At 50.6% G+C, this 11,139-nt stretch overlaps 1 protein-coding gene across 1 annotated transcript; it reads right to left on the bottom strand.

The window, feature by feature from the left end:
* Positions 1–1,468: 1,468 nt before the first annotated feature.
* ZSCAN4 (zinc finger and SCAN domain containing 4) lies at positions 1,469–10,816 on the bottom strand. The gene is made up of 4 exons (XM_075536496.1): positions 9,422–10,816; positions 4,100–4,545; positions 2,793–2,958; positions 1,469–2,703 (listed from the first exon to the last, which is right to left on the bottom strand). Exons 2-4 carry the CDS (start codon positions 4,478–4,480, stop codon positions 1,976–1,978), a joined length of 1,275 nt encoding a protein of 424 aa, XP_075392611.1. The 5' UTR covers positions 4,481–4,545; positions 9,422–10,816; the 3' UTR covers positions 1,469–1,975.
* Positions 10,817–11,139: the final 323 nt, after the last annotated feature.

Raw genomic sequence — 11,139 nt, 5'->3', positions numbered from 1 at the left:
CAGTAAACAAACAAACAAAATACATTGGTGAGAATGGAGAGGAGCTGAAGCTGAGACCCAAAGCCCATCTGTGGACAATGGAACATCTCCCCACAGGGGTTTCAGGGAGGGGATGAGTCAATCAGGGTGCAGTAGAGCACTAATGGGTCATGCAATATACCTCTGATCCCTGGAGGCCTCCTCACCCCCCCCCCCCCACTATCATGACCCAGTCTTGCTTTCCACTCTGGACTAGACAGGAGCATGTACATAAGTATAGGCAGAATATAAAACTCGCAAAACATGGAACCCAGGAACAAGAATGGGAATAGAGATATAGGGTAGGAGGAAGAGGGGGAGGAATGGGGAGGGAGGGGGACACCGATTGCAATGAGTGACATATAGCGACACACCCCCATCCAGGAGGAAGAACAACAGAAATCAGAGGGGAAGAGAGACAGTGGTCAGTGTAAGATTTGAAAATAATTAACAATCTATAATCTATCAAGAGGCCACGAGGGTTGGTGGGGGGGGAGCTGATCCCAAGGGCTCAATGGAAAGTAAATGTCTAGAAAAGAACGATGGAATCTATGTACTAATATGTTGGATACAATTGATGTATGGATTGTAATAAGAGTTGTAAGAGCCCTCAATAAAATTATCTTTAAAAAAAAGAAAAAATGACTTTGACTTTTTTGAGAGCTACATTCGTAGGCACTTCAGCTAAATTAGTGAACAAGCCCATAGAAAACGTCAACAATTCAAGAAAAAAGTAAACAGCTCACTTAAAATATGGACAGGGGACATGAACAGACAGTTCACCAAAGACAATATTCGGGCAACCAACTCTCCTGAAGAAAAATGCTCAGCATAGTAGGACCTCACCCCAGAAGCAATCACAGGGTTTTTCTCTTATCATTAATTGACTTTAATGATTATTGCTCATCTGCAAGGATTAATATTGCATTCATTAAAAATCATTCAATACAAAATAAACTTGTTCCTCCCAAGTTGCTCTCCACACGCTCCCTGATTCCAGACCATTTCCAGTGTCCTTTGCTGCAGTGACAGGTAGGGAGCCCTCACCCATTATTCCCATAGACACCGTCAGAGTGCTGGGAGCAATATAACAGAGTTTTAAACAGAAGAAAACAAATACTGGAGAGCGTGCAGAAAGATTCAATAGGAATACCACATGACCCAACATCTCGTTAACTGGCACAGACTACAGCAATAGCATGAACTGTAATATCTGAACACACGGCTCCTGGAAGCACCATTCATGTCCGAAACAACCCAAATGCCTCCTGGTGGGCAATTGCCCAAATAAACATGGGTGCTCGCACACAGCACATCCCTATGTTCACATCCCTGACAGAAAATGGGGAATCTGTAAAACCCGTCATGACACGGATGGAACTGGAGGGCCTTCTGTTGAGAGAAGTTAGTCAATCACAACATGATCAAATGTTTTTATTTATTACTTTTAAGTGCCTTCATAACAAACAGACTTTGGTGGTTACCAGAGGTGGAAGGTGGAGGGGGAAAGGGAGTAGACCAGGGGGTAGACAGATGTGTTAACCTGGGCGAAAGGGCAGAGACTAGCCCACAAGAGGGAGATACAACAAGAAATGGCGAGCCCTTGGGAGCTTTGGTGATTTATTGACAACAAAAATGATGCGCTGACGTGTAAACTCCCAACGAACTCTCCATAAACTGTCTTCAAAAATCGATGGGGCTGTAGAACATCAAGCATACTGGGTATGGAAATCGGACGGCATATTCTAAGTAGGTCATAGCACGGAGCTCTATCTACATCAGTGGTTCTCAGCCTTCCGAAGGCCATCTTTAATTCAGTTCCTCATGTGGTGGTGACCCCTCCAACCATAAAATTATTTTCATTGTCATCTTGCTAATGTTGGGAATTGGGCAACCCCTGGGAAAGGGTCGTTGGACCACCCCCCATAGGGGTCACGACCCACAGGTTGAAAATAGCTTATGTGCACCCTGGCGAGGGAGTAGCTTGGGAAGCGGCCACTTTGTGTTGATTCCTCATGTGGCGATGGTATGTGGATGACTGGCGGTAGCTTTTCCTGCAGAGGCTGCACTCATAGGGCTTCTCTCCGGTGTGAATGCGCTCATGAGCCAGCAGGTTGGTTCTGTGGCTGAAGGACTTGCTGCAGAGGCCGCACTGGAAGGGCTTCTCTCCGCGGTGAATAAGCTGGTGCATGTGCAGGTCCGAGGCCTGGAAGAAGCCCTTGTGGCACTCCGGACATACGAAGGGCCTCTCGTTCCGGTGTCGCCTCTGGTGCACTTCCAGCTGAGAGAGGTACTTAAAGCTCTTGGGACAGTCCCCGCATTTGTGTGGTTTGGGACATTGGCGCAATTTTCCTGGGGATCCCCCACCTGGTGGTTTCCCCTGGCTGCCCTGGTGGGCAGGCCCAGCACCAGCCAGGTCTGGCCCGCGGATGCACGCGGGTTCTACAGCCACAGGGGCCTCTGCATGGGAGGCCTCTTCCAGCGGCTCTGCCTGAGATCTAACGGCGCCTGGGCCTGCTCTTTCGCAGTATTCCGCCATGTCCCCCTCAGCGTCTCTCTCCTCAGGCTTGTGATCCTCCTGGATGATCCAGAGCAAAGGTGTGTGATTGTTGTGGCAAGCGGCACTGTCGTTTTCTGGAGCCCTTTGCGAAGAAAGGCAGAGGTGGTCTTCTTTCTCTTTCCTTCCTGTGGAAACAGAGGGACCACTCAACACAGCTGCACACTTGAAAGGGTCCCCAGACGCCCCCACTAGAATTCCCATTCCCCTGACTTACCCTGTCCTGTGCGCTCAGGAGAATCTTGGGGAGGCTGGAAAGGGGCGCCCATGTTCTCTCCTGTTGGAATCCTTGCTGACGACTGTTTTCTTAGGTGAACAATGACATCTCGTAAGGGTATATTCTCCCCAAATAAGGCTTCCTGTCCCTGCATGCAGACATGGACCTGGAAACAAACCCCAGACGTGGTCAGTGATGGCTGTTGTGTGGCAGAACCTGTTCTGTGGGGACCTTCCTCTCGACCTCCTCTGCAGGATCCCTCTGTTCGGGAGGGACCACCACACCTCACTGCCCTCTCCCCGATGGTGTAAACTTTTCATGATCATTGTCTCTTTGCTCTGTGTTCCTGGTGAATAAAAATGGCAAGAAGGATCCCTAATATCAGGCTTCAAAGACCCAGAACAAAAAAATCCTATCAATGTGAATGAGGGGGATCACAGAGTGGAGACCCAAAGCCATCTGTAGACAATCAGACATCCCCTTACAGAAGGGTCCCAAGGAAGAGACCAGCCAGTCAGGATATAGTAGAGCACCGACAAAACACACAACATTCCTCTAGTCCTTATATGCTTCCACACCCCCAATTCTACCTTACATATCTGGACAAACCAGAGCATGTACAGATAAGAGGTGGAAACACAGCGAATCCAGGACAGATAACCCCTTCAGGACCGATCATGAGAGTAGCGATACCAGGAGGGTGGGGGAAGATGGGGGGAACTGATCTATGTATAACCCCCTCCCTGAGGGACATACAACAGAAAAATGGGTGACGGGAGACAGCAGTCTGTGTAAGACATGAAAAAACAATAATTTGTAATTGATCAAGGGTTCATGAGGGAGGGAGGGGGTGGAGACATGAGCTGATACCAAGGGCTTAAGCAGAAAGAAAATGTTTTTAACATGATGATGGCAACATACGTACAACTGTGTTGGACACATGGATGGATGGATTGTGATAAGAGGTGTGCGAGCCCCCAATAAAATGACTTTTTAAAAAAGAAGGCTCCTCCAGGGCAAAGCTAGTTCTGGTCCAGGCCTTTCTTCCTTATCCAAGGGGCCTGCCTGCTCAAATGCCTGTCTCCCAGGGATTCTTTCCTGCCTTGGGGTTAAAGTTAAATAATCAGAGCAATCCCCCAATATGCTTTGCTAGGTTCCTCTCTCTCTGACAGAGCACACTCTCGACTTTGGAAGCGGGAGCTGCCCCTTGGTGAGGAGTGGTGGAAGGATGGGGCCTGACTAATGACAGAGTCCCCAAGCTGGCTTTTTTCTTACCTGTGCCCGGAGATCCCGGACCCTGTACTCACATACTTGGGGGGCTCCATGCAGCCACTGTCCAGGCTTTCCAGGAACTTCTCCAGATCTCTGCCACTCGAAGCCCATATCTCCTTCAGGGTTGACCTGTTTTGGCAGTTCTCATTCATCAGGAACTGTTCAATGACCATCTGGGAAATCATTTCCTCCTTGCTGTGCGTCTCCGGCTGCAGCCACATGTGAAACAGCTGCTGCAGTCTCTGCAGTTCCTTTCTCACGTATGCGCTACTGCTGGACTGAAAGACGTGGAGGTGACCGCGCTGCGCCCCAGGGGTCCCCTCTCCCGGATGAACATGAGGCCCTTGTGTGAGCGTAGGGTCTTGACGTTCTGTCTCAGGATTCCTCCTGGATAGTTCTCTGGGAGTCAGGGCCATCCTTGGTCACAATCTCTGCTGACTTGACTGTGGAAGATCGCCAACAGCTGGGGGAAGCTTAAAGGCTGCAAAGTGGAAATAAGGACATAAAGTATTGAAACCACTGACACTGAAAGACAAAGGAAACCAAAATTGCTGGCTCAGACGGCCACATGAGGATGCGCTGATTTCAGAAAACGCTCCATTCTTACACAAAAACCTCCCAGAGAGTGGATCAAGAGGGACTGTCCCGATTTTAGTTCCCGGAGCCAGGTACCCCACAGCTGGGGTACCTGGAGTAATGACAAGGCCTGACGACCTGGGAGAGGGCATCAAGAGCCATGTGCATCACCAAGGGCTCGAGCAAATGTGTTGAGAAGGATGAGGGCGAAAAATGTACAAATGTGCTTGACACAATGGATGGATGTGTGGATTGTGATTAAGAGTTGTATGAGTCCCAATAAAATGATTTAAAAAAGAAGAACATCATGCATGAAGAAAACAAATGGTTGCTAAAAAATCAGGAAAGGTCAAAGTGGATGTCAGAAGAGACTCTGAAACTTGCTCTTGATCAGAGAAGCAAAAGCCAATGGGGACAAAAGTGACTTGAAAGAGCTGATCAGAACGTGTCAAAGGGCGGCTCAAGAAGACAAAGTAAAGTCTAAAGAAAAGTGCCAAGTCCTAACTTCAGAACTGCCTGTGGGCTCTGCATTCTAGCGGCTGGTGGGACCCTGGGCGGGGGCGCGCGGGCTCAGGTGGGGGGTTCCTAATTCTCTCTACCGGGAACACCCTGGCGTGGAGCCCCGGTGGTGACCCCGTTGGGCTGCTGTCTGCAAGATCGGTAGGTCGAAACCGCCACCCGCTCCTCGGAAGGCAGAAGGGGCTCTACTCCTGGAGAGAGTTACGGTCCTGACCCTCCCCAGGGGCAGCTGGACCCTGCCCAGCAGGCTCGCTGGGCCGTGACTGAGACCAGCGCGGGTGCTCGCGAGGCGGCCGTGGGCTGGGGGGTAGCAGGCTAAGCGTAACCGAGGGCGAACCGAGCGCGCTGCGGGCAGAGTGGTGCTGCCCTTGGATTCCCGGGGCACCGGGCGAGGCCGGGGTGGAGGCCGGGAGCAGTGTTTTCGCCGCCGCGGCACTGTCTACTCTGGTTCGGCCTGGGCGGGGCACTCCGCGCTTGTGTCTGGGGTAGGAGCCCGCGCTGGGGGAGTAGGTTGGAACCTTCCTAACGCCGAGACCCTTTAATAGTTCCTCATGTTGTGGTGACCCCCAACCATAAGATTATTTTCGTTGCTACTTCATCACTGTCATTTTGCAACTTTTATGAATCGTCGTGTAAATATCTGATATGCAGGATGTATTTTCATCGTTACAAATCGAATATAAACATAATTAAAGCATACTGATTACTCACAAAAAAAGAAAATCAAAATAATAATAAGTTATCAATTATCAAGGGTTCATGAGGGAGGCGGGGAGAGAGGAGAAAAATGAGGAGCTGATGCCAGAGCTCAAGTAGAAAGCAAATGTTTTGAGAATCGTGATGGCAACAAATGTACAAATGTGCTTGACACCATGGGTGGATGGATGGATGGATGGATGGATGGATGGATAGATGGATGGATTGTGATAAGAGTGGTATGAGCCCCCAATAAAATGATTTTTTTAATAAAAACATTTTTTTTAAAGGGAAGCGCAGGCTCATCAGATCCTAAGCAGAAAGAACTGAAGCCTCAAGTTGCAAAATTAAAAGATTCCACGGGCATTGGAATTAGAATCCTGGGAAAGAATTAAAAGTGCCGTGGATTTTCAAAGTGCCACAGACTACCACAAGATTCTAGCCAATCCATTTTGAAAGATGTCTGCCCTGGATCCGCCTTAGAATCAAGGGTAGGGAGACTTTGTCTCACATCCTTGGGCATGTTATCAGGAGAGACCCGTCCCTGGAAAAGGACATTCTGCTTGGTAAAGTGGCCGGGCAGGGAAAAATGATGAAGGTCCTCGACCAGATGGATGGACACAGTGGCCTCAAAAAAAAAAAGAAGAAGAAGAAGAACCATTGTGTGGATGGCCCAGGACCCAGCAGTGAGTTTTTGTCCTGGGGCACACATGGCCCCTGTGAGGTTGACTTGACCGTGAGGGACAACCCTTAGTGGCATTGTTAAGTGCTAAACTGCTAATCCAAAGGTGGGTGGCGGCAATCCACTAGCAATCTGCCCCAGTATAGCCTCAGGCCCCCGTGGAGTCTCTACTCTGCCCTAGGGGGTGGGGATGCATTGGAATTGACTCCACAGGCAGTTGGGTTGGGTTGGGTTGGGTTTCCTTAGCCCCACCTGACTGATCCCATTATCCTCCCTAATCCCATCAAACAAAGCAAGTGACCATGAAGGAACAGTCTTTTCTTTTCCTTATCACAAAACTTCCCAGGTTCTGTTGGGAAGGAGAGTCAACAGATGCAATGAGGGGTTGTGGGCTGTATCTTCCCGCACATGGTCTTCAAAGACTATCCTTGAATTGATTCATCTAATAAACAGTAAGTTGTGTTTTTAAAAAAGAATTAAACAAAACAAAACACGACCTCCCAAGAGCCTTCTAAAATGCTAATTAGCGCAGTCACCCCTGGCTTTCTCTCAGGAGTGTCCCTCTGCTCGTGCAGTGGCTATGTGTTGGCATCACACAAACCAGAGGTCTAACACCCATTGGGCTGCTTAGCTCGTGTAAAGGTTCACAAGCAAAAGACAAGACAAAACAAACCACCCTCATGGAGTGGTTCCAACTCTTGACCCTGTGTAGGAAGACCAGAGGCCCCCTGGTGGGGCAATGACTCTGTGTTGGGGCTCAAACTGCAAGGCCAGTGGTTTGAAACCACCGACTGCTCCTCAGGAGAAAGATGAGGCTTGCGGCTCCTGGAAACTCACAGGAGCAGTTCTACCCCTCCCACTGGGTCCCTATGAGTCCGCATGGACTGCATGGCAGTTAGTTTCGGTTTGGGGGAGTTCCAGCTGAGGTGTGTGGGATCTCCTCTCCTGGAAGTCTTTTTTTCTTTTGGCCTCCTCAGGGGAACTTCCCCACACACACCCTGCCTGAAGGACTGTCCTCCGCAGGCACAGACCAGGGGTTCCCCCTCACTCACATTGTGGATGGGGGTCAATTTTGACTTGCAGCCACCCTTGGCATGAGTGAGGAACCACCCTCAGGGCATCGCTAAGAATAAGGATGAAGCAGTCAGACACTTCATGACACAGATGGATTTGGAAGACGTTGAGTGAAGTTAGCCAATCACATAAAGACAATATTGTATGAGGCCACTGTTCCAAAGGAAAAATGAAACATGTTTTGATGGGTGGGGGTGCCGAGTTGGAGGAGGCAAGAACAAAATTTTTCAAAAGAAAAAGGTGAGCAGTTGAAACCCACCAACCAGCACATGAAAGACGTGGTAATCCTCTTCCATGAAGATTGACTGCAAAAGCCCTTTTGATCCAGTTCTCCTGTTCTACAGACTTGCAGTGAGTCAGACTCTCCTCCGAGCTTAGGGTTTTGTTTTTGTTTTGAATGGGAACAGAGTCAGGTCTTTCTCATGGTGGGGGCTGCTGTGCGTTTGGGTTTGTTTGGTAAATAAGACTCTAATCCTTAGCTTAGCAACTAAGCACTTCATGCTACCCCACCCTAGCTCCTTCGTGGGGAAGGCCCAGGACCTCAAAGCCAATCTGGGCCTGCGTGACTCTAACACCTTGCCCACCAGGCCTCCATCGCGTCTTGGGAACCCTGATGTGAGCAGCGCTTGCGAGCTGTCCCTCCAGCAGCTAACAGCCGGGGCAGTTGCCAGCACATGGAAAGATGGCCAAACAGGCTATCGTTACGACTCCATTTGCCGTCTCTGCTGCTCGTTGCGTCCCAGGGAATCAGACTCTTGACCACCCCAGGTGGGCAGCGGAGAACTTCTCATCAGAGGGGCTTCAAGGAGCGAATGACAAGGCCTGCCTTCTGAGGTGCCTGTGAGTAGGTTTAAGCCGATAACCATTCACCTAATAGCAGCTTGCACCACCTCAAAAAAAATAAAAAAACCCAAACTCACTCCCATCCAGTCCAGTCCTGCTCAAAAGGATCTTCTAGCAAGGGCGCAACTCGTTATGGGAATAGAAAACATGAAAACAGCTCAATTGCCATCGAGTTGACGCTGACTTACAGGGACCTGATTGGACAGGCTGGAACGGTCCCCTTGGGCTGCAGAGACTAACTCTACGGGTGTGGAAAGTCTTTCACCGCAGGGGCGGCTGGCTGGGGGTTTTGAACCGCTGACCCAACCGGCTAGCGGCCCAGCACGTAATCACTGAGACGCCTTTGCCTTGTGGATCACAGCCCGAGGCATCGCCACTGAGCTTGGTTCTAACTTGGGAGTCGAAAGCCTCCTCTGTCCCCCACGGGATGACCGGTGACTTTCAACTGCTGACCTTTCCTAGGGGACGCTGCTTCCACGCTGATTTGGCCTCCGCAGAGACCACACCACGGAGCACCTTTGGGCCAGAGTGTTGCCACAATAGCCCACCTCACCCCCATCCTGCCCCCACCCCTTCACCATCACCACCCCCCTGCCATGGGCAGGGCCAGGACTGAGAACCATACCGCGACAACTAGGGATGTTTTGCACATAGGCCTGCATAAGAAACCAAACCAAACCATGAGTCAGTGCGGACTCAGAGCAACCCCCTGCGGGATGCTGAGCCTGCAAACGGTCTCCGGGAGTAGCAAGTCCAGTCTTTCTCCCACGGAGCCCTCGTGCCTTCCAACTGCTGACCGTGCGAGCGAATCACAGCCCAACGCGGAAGGGCTCCACTACACACGAAGGCGCCTTGTGGAAACGGTGAATGAAAAGATGATGGAATCTTCCCACAGGCGGGACGGAATCCCTTATCCATCCATGCCGCATGTGAGACCCAACATTTCCCCCTCATGCTGGACACTCACCTCCTTCCCGCCTGAAACCGGTCCAGACGATGAGATGTCTCCGGTCGGTCGGTCGGTCGGTCGCCGCAGCGTCCTGTGGCTGGTTTGCTGCGCGGAGTATTTATCCAACAGCTGCCGAAGGCTCCTCCCACTTACAGGGCGTGGGACGGAAGGGATGCTCTCGGAGTGATCTCTTCACGACGTGATGGGATGAAACCCACCCAGTGAGCTAGGAGTTAAACCCATCACCAGAACCTCCGCAGTAGCGCTCCGGGCATCAAGGCCTAATCCAGCCTGCGCTTCTACGCAGAGTTGGTAAATTCACAATAAGGGAGGCTACCTTTGTTGTGAGTTAACAGGGGAGCCGGTTCTGACTCACGGCGACCCCACTGTGCCCGAAAGAACGGTTCCCTGTGGATATCCAGGTGGTGACCTTTTGCAAGTAGATCGCCATCCCTGCCTACCAAGGGGTGTCCGGGTGGGCTTGAACCCTGACTGACCTGTTGCCTAGCAACCAGGCGCTACATCATTGGTGCTACCCAGAGACTCCTCTCAAACATCTAACTGATCATATCATGTAGGTGCTTTATTAAATGTGCTTGTCAAAGATCAGGCATTAGATAATGCCCTCCCCCTCCCCCATCACACACACAAAACCAAAAACCCAGTCCCCATGTGTACCTCCCAAAGCCGCCCACATAATGCCCATCAGCTTCCAATCATGTGTAGCACCCTGGGGTGGGGCCAGGATACGGGCCTCACAGGGAAGTATTAGGTTATGAAACTATTTTGAGGCACTTCTGGGTAGGCTTGAGTTGCTGGTGTTTGGGAGGAATCCTTTGTGTCCCCCAGAGATTCCTAAGATTCCTCTCTAGTAAGGTCTGGCCGGGTGTGGGGGAAAGTGAGTCTCGGACAGGCACAGAAGAGACTTCTGCCCTGTGTGCACCAAAGACCCGGGGAGACCCGAGATGGACAAAGGACTCTGTGAGAACTTCCCCTGGAAGGCAGGCCCCAGGAAAATGCTCACACAGGGCTGCACTTGAAGGTAATTCTGAGACTCGCTGACCCAGAGCAGAGGCCCGCGGAAAACTGAAAGAAACAGTGCAGAGAGTCACTTCTGAAGTGACTCTATGCTTTAGTAAAACTGCGACATAAAAATAAATAAAGCTGTGGCTTAACTCTTTACCGCTGCACACACATGTGTATATGTGTATAAGCCTGTGTGTGTATGTGTGTGTGTGTGCACATGGTTTATCTCTGGACCTTAGCAAACCTCATGGGTCCTGAGTTTTCTAGTTTCCCCATGGATGGCAGCCTGGAAACTGAACTTCACACGTCTTACACAAAACGTCCTAAGATTCCTCTTTGGGTTTTTATGATATTTATGGATTGGGAATGTTGTGCAGAACAAGCTAATGCAATCTCTCCTTCTGTTCCAGTTGCAGACTTGTGAAGCAGAAGGGGCTTCCGAACCCAGAGGAGGGGTTCCTAACCCAGACAAAAGATGCAGGGGGCGGGGGCAGGGGGCAGGTATGAGACTGGGATCTTTCCGAAGGAAGCAGGAAAACGCGCATGCGTTTTGCCGGACTTGACTGTGTCTCGGTTTGCACGGTCCTGAGCTGAGTTAGAAGAAGGGCACAGGAAGAAATTCCCCAAAACTCAGCACAAGTGTTTTCTGATGTCTTCTGCCACCAGTGGCCACCCTGGAGAAGAGGAGGGGAAGTTAGAGATGCAAAGTG

The sequence above is a fragment of the Tenrec ecaudatus genome, chromosome 18 (assembly GCF_050624435.1).
Source record: "Tenrec ecaudatus isolate mTenEca1 chromosome 18, mTenEca1.hap1, whole genome shotgun sequence".
NCBI lineage: Eukaryota > Metazoa > Chordata > Mammalia > Afrosoricida > Tenrecidae > Tenrec > Tenrec ecaudatus.
Note: the sequence above shows the minus strand (reverse complement) of the source record. Positions and strands in the feature narration are given on the sequence as shown.

Bases quoted from the DNA above. Each gene is read 5' to 3' on its own strand.
- ZSCAN4 (XM_075536496.1), bottom strand. From the start codon at position 4,480: ATGGCCCTGACTCCCAGAGAACTATCCAGGAGGAATCCTGAGACAGAA. The intron at 2,959-4,099 runs GTGAGTACAGGG...GTTTGTTTCCAG, and splicing joins GCATGGAGCCCCCCAAGTAT to GTCCATGTCTGCATGCAGGG. The intron at 2,704-2,792 runs GTAAGTCAGGGG...CTGTTTCCACAG, and splicing joins TCCTGAGCGCACAGGACAGG to GAAGGAAAGAGAAAGAAGAC.